General features: G+C 31.2%; 2 protein-coding genes across 3 annotated transcripts in view; one reads left to right on the forward strand and one right to left on the reverse strand.

Moving 5' to 3' along the window:
- LOC131940125 (cilia- and flagella-associated protein 47) overlaps positions 1-9,078 on the reverse strand; it is a 40,780-nt gene extending 31,702 nt beyond the window's left edge. Inside the window, exons 1-19 of one of the 2 annotated variants that reach the window (XM_059298702.1) lie at positions 8,802-9,078; positions 8,198-8,236; positions 6,410-6,564; positions 5,992-6,199; positions 5,784-5,830; positions 5,210-5,441; positions 4,816-4,982; positions 4,349-4,488; positions 3,896-4,156; positions 3,512-3,670; positions 3,123-3,351; positions 2,838-2,990; positions 2,544-2,647; positions 2,341-2,423; positions 2,114-2,210; positions 1,585-1,688; positions 1,152-1,264; positions 889-1,022; positions 369-610 (exon numbers count right to left, since the gene is read on the reverse strand). In XM_059298702.1, the coding sequence (XP_059154685.1) occupies positions 369-610; positions 889-1,022; positions 1,152-1,264; positions 1,585-1,688; positions 2,114-2,210; positions 2,341-2,423; positions 2,544-2,647; positions 2,838-2,990; positions 3,123-3,351; positions 3,512-3,670; positions 3,896-4,156; positions 4,349-4,488; positions 4,816-4,982; positions 5,210-5,441; positions 5,784-5,830; positions 5,992-6,199; positions 6,410-6,564; positions 8,198-8,236; positions 8,802-8,951 (2,817 nt within the window). In that variant the 5' untranslated portion in view covers positions 8,952-9,078. The remainder of the gene's footprint in view (positions 1-368; positions 611-888; positions 1,023-1,151; positions 1,265-1,584; positions 1,689-2,113; positions 2,211-2,340; positions 2,424-2,543; positions 2,648-2,837; positions 2,991-3,122; positions 3,352-3,511; positions 3,671-3,895; positions 4,157-4,348; positions 4,489-4,815; positions 4,983-5,209; positions 5,442-5,783; positions 5,831-5,991; positions 6,200-6,409; positions 6,565-8,197; positions 8,237-8,801) is intronic. The other variant, XM_059298703.1, reaches the window with a different exon arrangement.
- Positions 9,079-9,279: 201 nt separating this feature from the next.
- LOC131940128 (dnaJ homolog subfamily B member 13) lies at positions 9,280-13,976 on the forward strand. Its single transcript, XM_059298705.1, has 7 exons — positions 9,280-9,415; positions 10,918-11,024; positions 11,366-11,527; positions 11,686-11,843; positions 12,107-12,239; positions 12,464-12,635; positions 13,028-13,976. The coding sequence occupies exons 1-7, from the start codon at positions 9,348-9,350 to the stop codon at positions 13,179-13,181; spliced, it is 954 nt and encodes a 317-aa protein (XP_059154688.1). The 5' UTR covers positions 9,280-9,347; the 3' UTR covers positions 13,182-13,976.
- The last annotated feature ends 2,923 nt before the right edge of the window (positions 13,977-16,899 follow it).

The following is a 16,899-nucleotide window of genomic DNA, read 5'->3' on the forward strand; positions in this document are numbered from 1 at the left end:
ATAGTGATACTTATAGGAAAGTAAATATAGAAACATTACACATAAAGTGATACACAGTAATAGTGATATGAAGAGAATGTGATGCTTGGAAGAAAAGATAAAAAGAACTAATACAAAGGGGAGATAGAGATTTGTCCAATTGTGAGAGCTGTGTTCACTTCTTTAAGCTCACTGTTAAAGCCCTTGGTGTTATTCTGTTTGGTAAGCTCAACATTTTCTCAAGCTGGTATTATTTCTTAAAGATTGGAAAAATGTCAGCAAATTCTACGCTTTTGGAAAACTGAAATCTTCCTTAAATTGATGAAGATTTGATTTGCTACAAATAACAATTGGAGATGTTTTCAAGAGTTTAAAGAGTAAGGGTGTACCTCTGCTTTACAGGATAGGCTGCGAGACTCCCCGCCATTGACCAGCAGGGTGAAGGAGCCATCCTCAGGGGCCAGGTAGGAGGGGTGCCACACAACCTCACAGTCCAGGTCACAGCCAGGTTCTACAACTCCAGTGCTAGGTCTGATGGAAAATGCTGTCCCTTTCTCCCCTAGGTCAGGTGACCATGTAAACTCAGCAGGAAAGTTGAGTTTGTTGTACAGAGTTATCACACTTCTATAGCCTGCAAAATAATCAGAGGGTAGGTGTTATTTTACATTTGAACATTTTTTTTATATTTGAGCAATATAATGCAATAAATGCTTCAAAATGCCTCCATAAATTATAGGTAATTTGTAACCACAAAAAAAAAGGATCAAAATAATTTCTATGTAAAATGAAAATTACCACAGCTCCAGTTGGCAGTACTTAAAGTTAGCTCTAGTCTCAGTCAACAGATTATTTGTTTAGTCCATGGATTATAAAACTAAGAGGGATAACTCTGATGCAGTGTGGTGTTACCTGCTTCTGCTGGCATCCCCTGATGTGGTTTCAACACAAGCTTGTTTGTGGACAGCTCCAGTGCCACAGGAACCACTTCAGCAGTGACTGTCACATGATGCTTGAAGAAACCATTGACTGTGTACAGCACAGATCTGGAGAAAACACAGATTTTGTAAACCAAATCAAAGTTATCAACATTCATTCGGTAATATCATCATCTTTTCCCTTTTTGTGCCAAAACAAAAAGTCTGGAGAATTTATTCAACATAGAACAGTGTTACCTCTGAAATTTTCCTCGAGTGTTAGATTCAAATATGATGGGGATGACAGCTTTTGAATGTGGAGGAACAACTTGAGACAGGGGACTGCTCTGTCTAAGTTCTCTGCAATCAATCTGTCAATGACAAATATAAACATAATTAAACTGTCAATGACAAATATAAACATAATTAAACTGTCAATGACAAATATAAACATAATTAAACTGTCAATGACAAATATATATTTCCTTGCTGGACAAAAATGTTGTAACCAGGTGAAAGATTAAAATAAACACATTTCTTAGCCATGTTTGACAAGATAACTTGAATGCTTTTAAAAATTTTAATGGATAAAAAATTATTTTATTAAATGTGAATCTTATTTCAGTTACCCATTTTTAAACTAAGGCATCAGTGATAACTGAAATGTTGAATAAAATTTAAGAACTTATACCTCTGCAACCAGATGAATGTATGTGTCAAGGTTGTTAATAATATTCAGTTCCTTCTGGCACACTGAGCGCAGACAAATCACACCAAAGTCTATTGTTGGAGGTCCTGTAATTTTAAGATATTAAAACATTGAATGCAAGTTTTCTTCTAACTACAACCACATACAGTAACTAAGTCACCTGATAATAGTACCCTCAAGTTCCTTGTATGAAAGCAACAGATGTTTTTAAGTCAAGATTTAATTTTCTGCACATGTAATCCAAAAATGTTCATCAAATTTTTTTTTTTAAACCAGCAAACGGTTAAAATTTTAATCAGTTTACCAATAACATGATATGGCAATAACTTACTAATCACTACATGGTATAGGGCTAAGATTAATTGTAATAACTTACCAATCACTACATGATGTAGGGCTAAGATTAATTGTAATAACTTACCAATCACTACATGATATAGAGCTAAGATTAATTGTAATAACTTACCAATCACTACATGATATAAGGCTAAGATTAATTGTAATAACTTACCAATCACCACATGATGTAGTTGCTGAGGAGTCAGCCAGCGATTGCAATCTTTCTTTTCCTGCTCAGTGATGGGTATGGCATTTAAGCCTTCACACACCTGCCAGAAATAATTTAAAATGTCAACACTGTGAAAAATATACCCATAAGCTAAAAAAAACAAAAACTTGCTAATCTAGAACAAAAACAACTTCATTAAAAGATTAAATGAAATACACAAGCCAACTCACAGGTTTAGACACAGCTTCTTTCTCCAGTTCTGCTAGTGTTTTAGTACTAAGCAGCTTCCACTCTGCATTAGGTTGAACTGGTGCTGAGAATTTTAAAATTTTCTCATTAATGATTGTAAAATAACACCAAATCCTAAGTATTTTATTGGAAACAATAATAATTGTAACAATTTCGAGACAATTAATGTTACAGAAATACTAACGCAGTGGGTCAGATTTTATGTCTTCTAATGTCAACTTTTTGGGGTATATGCCAGCACCATTTTTAATTCCAATATCCATATTATTGTTGGTCTCAAGGAACTCTCTGTTGAAAATCAAGTAAATGTACCAATAAATAAACAAAAGTATTAAAGCTATATCATACTGGAATCAATGTATTATTTTATATTTGAGTCATGTAATACATAATTCTAATACATAAATTTTAAAAAGCTGAAATGTGACAGAAATAAATGTATCAGATTAAAAAAAAAGTAATGTTCAGCGTGACACACCTTTTCATCTTTCTGATCTCCTGTTTCCTCTGCAGTTTGTTTATGTCCTTCAAGAACATCAACTCTTTTTTCTTTTTTATCTCTATCTCCATGTCATCAAAGGCATAGTCTGGGTCAATGTAGTTGTACCGCTCAACACCAGTGAACAATGTTCTATAATTTAAGAGATTACATTGTAATATTTAATAACAGCTTTTTTATTTAATATCATAGATAATAGTTAATGGAACTTTTAAAATAAACCCACTAAATAAACCCCGTAACATTTTTAATCACTGAACTTACTTATAACGCTCATTGCGATCAAATGAGCGAATGCTCTGAGCTCTGTCATTTGGAAAAGCCACTTTGATTTTATCATCACAATCAGCAGATTTTATAGCTCTGTTTTTCAGTCTATGGAGCTTGGTTCTAGTGGAGCCCCCTACAGCTATTCTTAAATCCTGCTCTTTCAGGTCACTGAAAGTAGTTTCTATGTTCAGTCCAACTTCATTTGTAATGTATGGAGTTATACCTGTCGAATGATTTTTTAAAAATTGTATTTGTTATAATTTAATTTATACTGCAATACAAAAGGATATTAAAGCAAATAGTTATATGCTTACAGATACAAAGTATATAATTAATTTTTAGAGATTTCCTTATCTAGAACTAAACAAAAAGGTTCTCCAAACCTGTGTTAAACCTGGGTTTTGGAACTTGTCGCACTACATTACTAAAACCTGTTAGTTTTATAGGTAAAGAGTAGATAACTTCTGAGTGGTAAAAGTGTGGGTTGTTGGTTTCACCTACTTGACCTATGACCTCTAGCAGCATGGTTGGTTTAAAGTGACCTGGTAAGAAAATATCAAAACAGTTTTCAAAAATTAAACTTAACATTATTCATTATGCTTAAAATATTTCTTTCTATAAATTTTAAAATACACAGTTAAAACATTTATAATAAACCTTACAGTCGATAAGGAAAAAAAATTATTACATTTGTAAATAAGAAGTCTGATAATGAATACAAAACGTATGTGATTGTCTTCACCAATAAAATCTACATCATTAACTACCTGCTTGCTTAGGTGCAAATGAAAAGATGACATCCTGTGTCTGTCCAGGTGATATTTTTCCATTAGGAGGATGGGAAGTGAAGTGAGCAACTCGTTTAAACTCAAACAGCACAGGAAGAATTTTCGACTCGTTTTTAACTGTGCACAAAATATCTGCATGCTCATTTATTGGACATTCTCCAAAGTCCAACTTGGCAGTTGGGTAGATGTTTAACAAAACTGGCAGAGCGGTTCCAGTCATTGCAATCTCTAGTTGTGAGTCTGTTTAGAATACATTTTTAAAAATCTATACTAATGTATTTTAAACCTACATTATTGATATTTAAAAAAAAAAAAAGGCTTACAAAAATAATTATTGCTCACATTTAAAAGACTCTAGCCTGTTTATAAGTATAAAAATAAGACAAACAGAGATTTCAACTGTTACTTTAGTGTATGCTGATTTTAGTTTACCTTTTTCAGAAGGGCTGAATTCATCATTTTTAATAAACCCCTCACTGGCACCAATAATCATGATCTTCATGTACAGCGCGAAATCCTTTCTTGGTGGGGGACACATGAAATTTTTCCAGCCTTGACTAGATGGATACCATCTAAACAAAGTGTAATAAAACGGCTCTGGTATGTATGTACATAAATGTTTTTATAGTGATTTACAATAAACTTTATTTTTTAAAGTGACAATAGATACTGGAGTGCTGAGTGAGTAAGCATGACATGAAATAATGGAAAAGGTGTACCTAACTGTGATAAGCAAGCATGATTAAGAAATAATTTTTAAAAATAAAAATTTATTTTATGTGTGCTATTGTGTACACCATAGGGACAGCAATATGTATAAGAAACACATAAATTGATGTAAAGAACATGAGTTTATGATGTCAGAAGCCATTAATCGATAATGAACAAGTAAAACTTACCTGGGTGAAAATTTAAAATAAATAGGAACCTTCTGATAAGGCTTCAGAATTCCTTGATTAGGAATAGCTGTTACCAGGGAAATGATGTCATTAGTGTGGCCAGTATTTTTTGTGTCATTTGCTTCTTTGGCCAGAGCCAGTGTTGTGGACTGGGTCAGGTCAACTCCCTGATAGAAATAGTAAACAATTTAAGTGTACAAGTCATCCATTTGTTTGTTGGCTACTTGTGTAAGTAACATAAGTAGATATAGCATTCATACTTGAAAACTAATAACTCATTTACAAATGCAGAACTGTTAACCAACTGTAAACTTTTTACTTAATAATTTTTGTGAAGTAAATTGTTATTTTTGGACCTTACAGAACACTGTATACAAACATACAAACTACTTACAGATTCCTCAGCAAGTGCATTCTCATTTAACACAGCAACAAAGCTGATTGGTTCAGGCCCATTGTTGTATAAAACTGCACACTGTGTCTGCTCTGTACCATAATATGTGTTGCCAAAATGGATGCAGTCTACTCTGGTGCCATCCTCTTTTATAGACAGGAGTTCCAGGGTCCTCTCAGTTATATACCCTTTAATGGTAACTTTAGTTTTACTTCTGCCTTCAAGAGCCACACTGGGTAATAAAAAAGTTATAAAAATACAGTTTTGATTTCAATGTAATTTGCAATTCTCATTTTTAAAATTCCAAAAAGCTCATTTTATTCATAGTAAAATTGATGTTTCATTTAATATACTTTAGATTTTACTATAAAATGATCATTTGGATACAAAGTTCTCACTTTCAAAGATTATCTTTATTGCAATAGACTTAGTTATTTATTGCCACTGCTTCCACTTCTTTCATTTGCTATTAGTTTTGTGAAAATTTTAAATTTATGGTGACAATAAAAATGAGAAGTATTCTAAAACTAACATCACACAGCAAGCTTTTCTTGATACACTCCATGTTACTTACTCAACAGTTTCTTTGAATTTTCCAGGAGTTTTCATGACATACTCTACCTGTAATTATTTTTTTTTTAAAGTGAGAATTTAGTAACTGGAAGTAAGGATTTGGATTGGATTAAATTTTCGCATTGCATTTTCTGGTCACAGTACAAAATGGTATAAACAAACCATTCTAGTGTATAACAGTACAAAGCTCAACAAAACAAATCCCCCACCTTTACTCTCATTTCACTGTTTGGTGGAACTGATCCTGACATGGGAATAAACAAAAGAGGATTGTTTCCTTCATATGTGAACTCAAAATCTCCACTTTTAGAACCTTTATTGATGAGGGTTATATCTTTGGAAACAACCTTACAGTTGGCAACAAGGGTACCAAAGTCAACTTCATCCTCAATGTCCAGCATTGGCTGAGTTGGATACCTATTATAAAAAAAATTTACAAAATATTGCTGTAAAAATATTATAAAAATAACTTAATCCAGCCAATGATTCTGAAATATATCGCATTAGTAATGTCATAAAGTGTAATTACACTAATTAAATATATCATTTCATTTTTTAATGTGAAAAATTTGTATAATTTTCTTTTATAAAAGTCACCACCACAAAATTATTTACAAGGGTACTTACGCGAATAAAGGTACTTCAATGACATTTCCATCCACTGTTATCACAATTTTGTCACTATTTTCACAGTCTACTGCTGACTCATAAACAACCACGCCTGACACAGATAACCCTGGCGCAACTGGCTCTTCTGGATTTTTTACTTTCAACATAAAAAACTGCAAGGATGTTAATAAAAGAATGGATTAGTATATAACATTAGCCATTATTGCATTATAAAGGGCTAAAATTAAAATAGCACTCATTGTTACTCATTTAAATAAACTTTCAGTTCATTTTTTTCTCTTAATTTATGCAATTAATATATCCAGTGTTGGTATATGTTATATGAACTGGATAGTTTTCTTTTATTTTCAAATACTAAACTTAACAGAAAAATCTACACAAATTGTTAATTCAATATAATGGATATCAATTACTTAACTTCTCAAACAAATCTAACAAAAAATATATAAAAATTGTATACATTATATTTTAAATGTATATACACATAGAGTAAAGTGGCATCTGCGGACAGTTGCCTCTGTGTGGACACCTTGCTGTTTTTCGCTTAAACAATAATTGTATGAATGTTTTATATGAAACTAACGCAAACAACACAAAGCATGTCCATTTTTAAACACATCTGAGTCAATTTCTTCTATTTCACTCAATAGGGAGATTAATTGGAATTTTTCAAAGTTGCGATGTATGACGTTTTATGTAGGGAACCTCACCCGGATGAAGAGCACTAGTCCCCGGATTAGAGGAATAAAACGAACCAATCATAGCTTAGTTAACTGGGTTAACTATAAATAGCTTATATATATATATATATATATATATAGAAAGCTATAAATATCATAGTTAAGGTTATTTAAGCCATCTTAGAGGAAAAATTGGGGTGTCCGCATAAGGGATATACCTTTTTTGAGGGTTAACCTTTTGCGGACACTAATGAAAAATCAGAGTATATTTCTTACACTTTAAGTAAAAAGGAGCTTTGAACTAATCTTGATACTCCAGATTTATATTTAAATTTAAGTCTAAATCTAGATCTATAAGTTTTTAGTAATGTTTTTAGGTTTTAAAAATATTTTTGATCATCAAACGTGTCTACTAAGCAAAAAGTGAAATAAAATCTCAACTGGGTCCTGAGTTTCTTTCAGGCATCACTTTAATTTAATTAAAACTTATTTCATATTTCTTCATATTTTTTGTTTTCCAATATATTAATATATAAAACTATCAACAACACTATTTATGTATGTAACATGTTTATTTCAATCATTTAAATAGAAACAGAATGAACAAAATATGCCTTGTCCGCATAAGGAGCAAGTGTGCGCACAGAAAATAAAATGTAAAAAAAAGTGCACTTAGTGTCCGCACAGAGTCTCACCACTGAAAATGTTAATACATTCAATGCTATGCGTATGAATACAAAATGAATCAGACGTGATTAAACTAGAAAGAATGCGGAGTAAGACGGTACTTTCGGTTTGTTTCTATGTAAAACGGTTACTGAATGGCGCTCAATGGAAATCGGCACTTCCGATTTTTTTTGCTACGTCTGTCCGCAGACGCCACTTTACTCTAGGTAACTCTCTATTTCCCAAACAATAAAAGCAAGATTAATGCCAATTTTGAAATCAAAGTAAAAGAATTAAATGTCCAATTTTCAAACATCTTATTTAAACAAAACAAAACAAATTACGTTTTTGTTTTGTTTCTTATAAAGCCATTAACATGGAATCTAATAATTAAAATAGAAGTTTTTGAATTTTAAATCAAATTTAGTGAATAATTTACTGGAAAGAAGTCTACAGGTCCACTGTGTGCATACTGTAGCTATAGTAGGATAATACATTTTTTATTTTATAAATTAAACGTGATTTAAAGTAAAAAGAAGATACAAAGTTGATTAAAATGATGCAAAGACTGGTTTTCTGTTCAGAAACAAAAGGAAATGACATTTTTTTTCAGTTGAAGTAAGGTTAAATAAAGGACTGGGTTAGTGCTTGTTATAGGTTGACTGACTATTCCATTTTTCAATGTTAGGGTTGATGGTATATTAATATTTTCAGTCAGGTTGATGTAATAATGATGAATGCAAAAAAGCTTTAATGCTAACTCCGTAAAACTACACATTAGATAGGCCTACTGGTTTTAAGTTTAAGCCATGCAACATTATATTATTCTTCTACTAAATCTACATATACTAACTACATAATAATAATATTAAACATTAGTAAAGTTTTAAATATTAGATAATTCAATATTTCACTTGACTCTTTGTATCCCTAGTGACCCAAGCCCTAGCAGTAGCAGAACTTCTCCCTGGCCAGTTTTTAAAGCTTTATTTGTTCCTTTATTCATTACCTAAAGCCTAGGTAATGAATAGAGTTATGCTTACCTCTGATTTGGGTCCATAGTATCTTATGTTTTTGCTCGACGTACTAACGTTGCGCACAGTAATCGGAATCTCAAAACGAGTGTATGGTTTAGTATTGAAAAATTGAACAACTGGCGGTATTATCCGCACTCCTAATACATCACCTTCCATTTTCTATCGTATATTTAAAGTACAACCCCAGTGGTAAACATTTTTTAAAAGATTCAAGAGCACCACATAGTCTAGATTTACTATAGTACAGAACAGTGACAGTAACACCGGATATTTTTCTATTTGGTTGCTTGGGACTCTTGTAGACATTTTATTTTATAGAGAACATTTCGTAATTTATTTTATTTTCATATATAATATATATCTTGATATTTTTAACTAGTTAAACATATTAAATTACTATATAACAAAAGTTAAATATTTATCCATTTATTAGCTTTCTTTAGAATATTTTTACAAATGGAGTGTAGCTCTACATGAGCGTTTCTATGTCGCCATTTTGTTGTCATGTACTCGAAAACTGTCTTGTAAACAAACCATATCGTATCAGCAGTCATGGGGGTTGATTATTACGATATTTTGGGGCTAACTCGAAGTGCAACAGATGCGGAGATCAAAAAATTGTGAGAATATAATAATTATGTATATCTAGATATATTTAATTAGCTAATAAAAATTATATTTTCTTAAAACTTTAAAATAGTAGTAGTGGAGTTGGATGTGGAGTGGATGTGTGTGACTTACTCTTTCTGGTTAGTCACTTGACTTATTCGTACCCAACACACAACTTACTACCGACTAACTACACTTCAAGTTCATTAATTTCTTATTAGTCAACAATAACTGGATTTCTAATACTAATACTATAACTATAGGCCTAAGTAAGTAAGTTTCCCTTTCAAACCTGACGGTCTATATGTAGTCTATGAGTCTATGACTATGAGTCTATGGGGCAAGTGAAGTAGAGTTCACTTGTTTCTGTGACCTCGGCATATGAAGAGATAGTGTGGTCAGCACAATGCCCAGCCACCTTTACTCTCCCTAACGTGAGTTACTAAATAACTAAATTATTTGATTAGGCCTAAGCCTAACCTAATAAACAATATAAATACTCTAATAATAGTAATAAACTTCAAAATCATTTTTTAAAACTTCATTGGTCATTAAATAAAATAATAAAAAAGTTTATTAAAGAGGGCCTTATGGTTCAGTAATTATTAGGCCTAAATTAAAACTTTCATTAGTTTCAACTTTTTTAGGCCCTGTCGTTGTCTTATTAATTATTATTATGTTTAGGCTCTATGTAATACTATGTATGATTAGTTACTGATTAGTATAGTATGAACTTATAGTGATTTATACTATACTATAGTTTAATTTTATTATTTAAAGCCAATTATTTATTATTTATAACTTTTAAAGATTAAAGAACAAATGTTTTATTACTACTTTATTGTACATCACATGATGTCAGTTGAGATGGGATGTGGTAGATCTAGATCTATAAGGAATTCACATGGACTTGTTTTTTAACATCTTCTGGGTACTGATTTACTATCATGTACAATTGACATCTGCTAGATACCTGAACATTTTGGTCCATAAGGGTATAGATACCTACAAACAAGTGTTATCTAATTGCAGTGTAAGGTTTCAATAAGAGTTAGATTTGAGGTTAAGTTCAGCCAGAGAAATAGACAACCTATGATTGACTGTGATGTGCACTATCATATCTTTTGACATTTTGGACCTATTAAATTGATTACTAGGTTTTTCCTGTGTGCTAAGAGATATATCTACATAACACAATCTGATATTCAAAATTGGCTTAACTTGTCCTTGCATGGTCGAAGGGTAAAGCATTTGACTGTAATGTTTGGATCCCTGGCTCTAGTCCATAGGACGTATGTTCACCCAGCTCTAATGGGTATCTGACTAATGTTAGGGAAAGTAAAGGTGGCAGGGCATAGAGCTGACCACACTATCCCTGCTGAGGTCACTGAAATAGATGAACTCTACTTCATCTAGCGTAATGTTAAAAAAAAGTACAATTATTACAGCTAATTACCATTAATAAACAGAACTTGTTTATTATAATATTATAATAATTTTTTCTAAATTTCAGCTACCGCAAATTATCCTTAAAATACCATCCAGACAAAAATGAAGGAGATCAAAATGCAGCTGACAAATTCATGCAAGTTGCTGAAGCATATGATGTACTTTCAGATCGTAGGTTATTTATATATTTAAATATTTTTATTTACTAATTTTCTAGTAACATTCTAACCACAAAAGCCTACAACCACTTAGTTTAGGTAATGAAATAATTTATTGTCTTGATATCTCTGTAATCTACTGTAGCTTTTGGCTAATTGTACTGGAAAAAAAAAGAAAAACTCAGGCTCTAACCCCTTCTTAAAACAGTATAAATATCAGTGATAAATACCTTATCAATTTTTATCATTTTTCGCTTTATTAGTTTTTCTTTTGAATTGCAGCAATTTAATTTTTAAACCACATTAAAGTTTTTTTTATGCTTATAACTTGTATTTTATTTTTGACAATGATAGCCAGAAAACGTGCTGTGTATGATCAGTTTGGTGAAGAAGGTTTGAAAAATGGAGTTCCTGCAGGAAGTGGAGAAGCTGGTGCCTGGGTTTTTGGTTATACATTCCATGGGAATCCTGAGAAGGTTTTTAGAGATTTTTTTGGCGGTGACAATCCTTTTCAGGGTAAGTTACTTGTGCTTGCCAAATTTATCACTTTGAATTAATTGATCATACTTACATCATTACTAATTTGATTTTTCATCTTTCTTTAAAAGAAAAAAATCTTAGAATATAAATACATTAACATGTTGGATCCAAATGATTTATTTCTGTAATTTCAGAGTTTCATGATAGAATTGATGGTGACTTAAGTATGGGATTTGGTGGCTTACATGGACGAGGTGCTAAAAAACAAGACCCACCTATAGAGAGAGATTTATATCTTAGTCTTGAAGAAGTTTTCCATGGTTGCACAAAAAAGATGAAAATTTCAAGAAGGGTAGGTGTACATTTTATGTACTGAATCTAGTGGCACCCACTTTGAGTGTGGTTTTTCAGTAGATTCAGCCTTATTGAAGAATTCTCATTATTTGCCAAAAGCATGGTCTGAAACTCTAGATTTAATTGTATTTACTATTTTACCACAGACTATTCATATCTTAGTGTCACGTAATCTCGATAGATAATATAGTTTATTTTTGTACATGTAGTTTAAAACAGTTTACTTTCTCACACTGACAAATTTATTGTTCTCAACACTAGGTTATGAATGATGATGGACACACCTCAAGCATACGAGACAAAATTTTGACCATTACAGTAAAGAAAGGCTGGAGGCCAGGCACAAAGATAACATTTCCTCAGGAAGGTGACCAGGGTCCAAATAATGTACCAGGTATAATAAATAGTTATGTCAAATGTGTATGGGTTGTTCACAAATTTTCATCTCTAAGAAAGATGATCTTATTTTTATTTTGAGTACACCCAAACAGTACTGTTCACACAATGAATAAAATTGCCATAATTAAAAGCTATGTTTATGCTTATTTATGTTCACATTTTTATTTTTACTACAGGTTTACAAAATTTTTTAGGTCACTCAATATTTATCTTCTACAGCTGATATAGTGTTTATTGTTAAAGACAAACCTCACCCAAGATTTCGTCGTGATGGTGCTAATCTTATCCACACAGCCAAAGTACCTTTAGGTAGAGCACTGACTGGCTGTACAGTAGAAATCCATACTTTAGATGAAAGGATTCTCCACATACCAATCAATGATATTGTCAAGTAAGTTTTTCACTTACACAAATAGCATCTAGTAGGAAAGAGCTGTAAAGGTAGTAGTGTTGTTGAGTGGTAGGGCATACTACAGCTCCCCTGAGAGTTTCAAGCTTGTTCCAGGCTTAATTCTGTAGTATCTCACTGAGTCCACTCAGCTGTGCCAAGTACCCTGACTCAAGTCAGGAAAAGTGAGGGCTACTTGGTCATTGGTAGTATGCTGGCCATATACAATCCTTACATACGTTGATGTCAAAATGTATGAACTTTATCCTACCTATGAACTATCATTATATATTGTTTTCTTACTTCTACTTTTATAAAATTAACTGAGATACACATAAAATGTCTATGTAATCATAAAAAAGTATCAGAAGTTCATGACATTTTTTTCTGCCCAGACCTGGATACAAGAAGATTGTTCCTGGAGAGGGCATGCCACTGGTTGTTGCTCCATGTGATAAAGGAGATCTCATCATTGAGTTTGATATTGAGTTTCCAACCTCCCTCACACCAGAGAAGAAAGAGCATGTGCGAAGAGCGCTTCTATATTAGATGGGGTAAACTAAGCAAAACTTGGTGTAGGTGTGATGTTAAGCATTGTTTTAGTTCCTATTAAATATATTTCAGATAACTGACTATAACTTTGTTTTTCATTATGTAAAAATTATACATTTTGCACACAGCAAAGAGACAATATGCTGACAAATAACGTAAACATTTACAATATGTAATGTTATTTAAAACTTTGAAAGAAATATGTTCTCTGTTTTTTATTCCAACAATCTGTTGCTCCAAATATTAATTTGTTAACCTTATTGAAAATGTCAACATTAGCAATTTCGTCATCAATATTATCAAACTTACTTCATGATTACATCCTCGATATAAAGTAAATAAATTTGAATAATGATATTGATAAGTTTGATTTTGTGAATGAAGTACACATTAAGCTTGTTTTTTAAATGTAATATACTATGGATTTAAATAAAACTTTATATTGACTTTAATGTCATCTTGTTTTTTAGTAGTTGTTGTCAGCAATCAATTACTATTTACACATTAAAAATATAATTAATTTTAGTTTTGAACAGCTAATAGGATACATCTGGCTAGTTAAATATTTTGTATTTTCACAAAACAGGTATGTATAAAAATTGTAAGAAACCAATTTTAGAAAAAATAAAAATTGAAACTTTTATTTTTTAAAATCTGGCTGTGAGTCTAACAAACCATAAATACAACAATTTTAACTTCATCATTCTTCCATATCATTGATTATATACACAAACAAACTCTTGAAATGGCAAACAGCTCACTCAAAACATCTTTTAGTCCTCCACTTTCCCCTTTTTAAACAAAAACATTCCTGAAAGAATAAAAATATTTTTAAAAGTTGTAAAAAATTTACACAAACACCTTTATATAAGAGTCAAATGATAGAGGCCTAAATAACATAATATTAATAAATTTCTTCTATTAGTACAATATTGTGTTACCTGTTATTTCTTTGAAGGAAAATTTTGAAAGAATGCTTAAGAAAAAATAGTAACCAGTGTTGAAATTGAGAAACCAAAAAAAGGTGAATAAAGCCATTACATTCAAAACTCAACTGAATACCTTTTAAATATTGAATCCTAAGTCTCTCATACACTGTTTATGTTTTTCAATCAAATCCCCACAGTTTTCTTCTCCCTTTTGAATGACGCTGTGATACATTGAGGAAAATTATAAAACTCATTGAACATTTTTACAACTGTTAGTAAAAATAATAAGTAATCTATGAAAAACAATGCTTTAAGTACATTGAAAAAGGCAAATGTTGAGTTTAAGATGGAGATAAATGCCTAATAAAAATATTGAAAATATATATAACATCTTTGACTGGGTTGATGATTTTTTTTCAAATAGATGAACATTTAAAAATGATCAAATGGCAAAGATTAAATGGAGTCTAATTAGCATATAACATTAATCCTGGTAATTTAAGTTATCTAAGGACATTGTCTGTAGAGATTGTATGAGTATATTCACTATAAATTGAATGTAACAATTTTATCAAGATAGAATCTATGTCAAAACAGCCAAGCATAGATAACAAAAAGAAAATAAAACGTAATCAATGATTTAGGAGTTGTCTCTCCTAGAAGAGTGGCTGTCCCCAGCTAACGAGCCTTATCTGCCCAAGGGTTCAAACTCGAGACTTTTCAGTTTAGTAAACATAAGCTTTACCGCCTCGACTACGTCAACCCCAGACTTACATGTAGGATTAGCACTATATTACTGCTATACTAAATGGGACAAAAAGACTGAGTAATAGGATACAACAAGGAAAATTATTGTTACCATTCATCTCTGGCCTTTTTTGTTTCTGGGCAAGCACAGCAGGCTTTACACTTGGGCTTTTCTGTAGCAGAGTTATTTGTGTCTGCTAAAGGTGTCTGTGCATTTACAGCTGACATTTTAAAATCTAAATAGTAAATAGACACAAAAATTACAAATTAACATACAAAATATCTATTCTATACAAAGTATTGAGCCTAGCCTATTTTGGGATTATGTAATATGATATATATAATACATGAAAAACACAAACAGTTTAACTTAACTAACAGCAAGAGTCTGGTAGAATCTAATAGGGCCTGCTTAGTTAGATATACTCAATATATTCCAACTAGTCTAGTCTAGAGAATGTGATGTTGTCTTAGTCTTACAGAAGATCATTTAACAAGTCACTACACTGACTAGATCTAGAAACTACTCTAAAACTCTACTTAGTGATTCAAGTAAGCAACACCTAGTAGCAAGACTAGATCTACATTAGATCATAAAATTATAAATGATTTCAGAGTCTAGCTAGAGTTACAGCTAGATCTAGCAGAATCTACTAGTAGTAGATAATCTAGCTACTAAACTAGCTAGAAGACTAGATCTGAGTAGAGTACTGTAGAGACTCTACCTACAGTCTACACTGAGTCTGCACAGTCTACGACTACAGGTGTGTGATCACTTGCTAGATCTAGTTGCTAGAAACAAAGTTCATGTTAGGGACTTTGAGATAAATTTCAAAATGATTTATTTAAGTAAAAAAACATATCATCACATAGAACTACATAAAATTAAGACAAAACAGTTTACTTTTTTCAAAATAGGACATTCCATTCAAAAGTTATGATTTTTTTACTGAATATTAAAAAGTTACTACAGGATTTAATCATTAAATTAAATAATTTTAATGGTAATTTTCACGGGCAAATGTTGTGTGTAATGCATAGCCGGCATAGCCTATAAAATTATAAATCAATGCCAAATCTTTATTAGAGCCCACATGGAATTTTGTATTCAAATTTTCAGAGTTTCAAGATAAATGTGTTTTGAAGTAGAATCTACCTAAGTCCTAAACCTAACATTTTTTTTAAATGTGTGAAGTGTGATGAAATATTATAATATGTGTCTAGCCTACTAGATTTCTAGATCTAGATCTAGACTCTAGATCTAGATCTAACTAGAGTAGAGAGTAGAGAGTAGAGGGGATACCACGCCCTAATTCTGAAAAGTGTTTTTTTTTAAAGTAGATTCTTTATCGTGGTTCTAAATATTATATTGAATATTGTTATCATGTCCAAATTCTAACATCTGCAAGGTGTAATAATAATGATAGTATTAGTATGGAACCCCACCATAAGAATATAAATAAATAAATATTAAATAATAAATAATTTAAATATTAAATAAACTAAAACAGTTCAGGCCTAGGCCTAGTTTATAAGTTTTTATAGTTTATAGACTAGACATAGTTTATAAGCTACTTCTCTACTTCCCACTTGTAGTTGAACAGTTCTTGAATGAAAATTATAGATTATCTATTAATTTATATTTTCATAAATGATTAGATCTAAATCTAGATCTAGAAATCTAGATCTAGATCTAGAATCTACATACCGTAAAAAACTACGCGTCACGTAATTTCGGTTATTTCAATGTCACAGAGAATCTTCTGTAAAAACGAAATTGCATAAGTTATCTACCCTAAGTGGATCATTAATTTTACTTAAACTTATGGCAACATATTTTGTTTATAAAAAAGTGTTTAGTGAATTAATTTATATTTTTCTTCATTTCTAACACAGTTTTATTTTAAAATATAACATTTTATTTTAAAATTTAATTTTTTTTTATTAAATCTGGTTTTTAGAATTTAAGTAGATGACTTTCAAAAATGATCTAGATTCTAGGCCTACTGATAACCATTTCTACCGGAAGTAGCCTTATT

The sequence above is a fragment of the Physella acuta genome, unplaced genomic scaffold, assembly GCF_028476545.2.
Source record: "Physella acuta isolate Inbredline_101_S28 unplaced genomic scaffold, ASM2847654v3 ptg000308l, whole genome shotgun sequence".
Classification (NCBI taxonomy): domain Eukaryota; kingdom Metazoa; phylum Mollusca; class Gastropoda; family Physidae; genus Physella; species Physella acuta.

Bases quoted from the DNA above. Each gene is read 5' to 3' on its own strand.
- LOC131940128 (XM_059298705.1), top strand. From the start codon at position 9,348: ATGGGGGTTGATTATTACGATATTTTGGGGCTAACTCGAAGTGCAACA. The intron at 9,416-10,917 runs GTGAGAATATAA...TCTAAATTTCAG, and splicing joins GATGCGGAGATCAAAAAATT to CTACCGCAAATTATCCTTAA. The intron at 11,025-11,365 runs GTAGGTTATTTA...TGACAATGATAG, and splicing joins ATATGATGTACTTTCAGATC to CCAGAAAACGTGCTGTGTAT.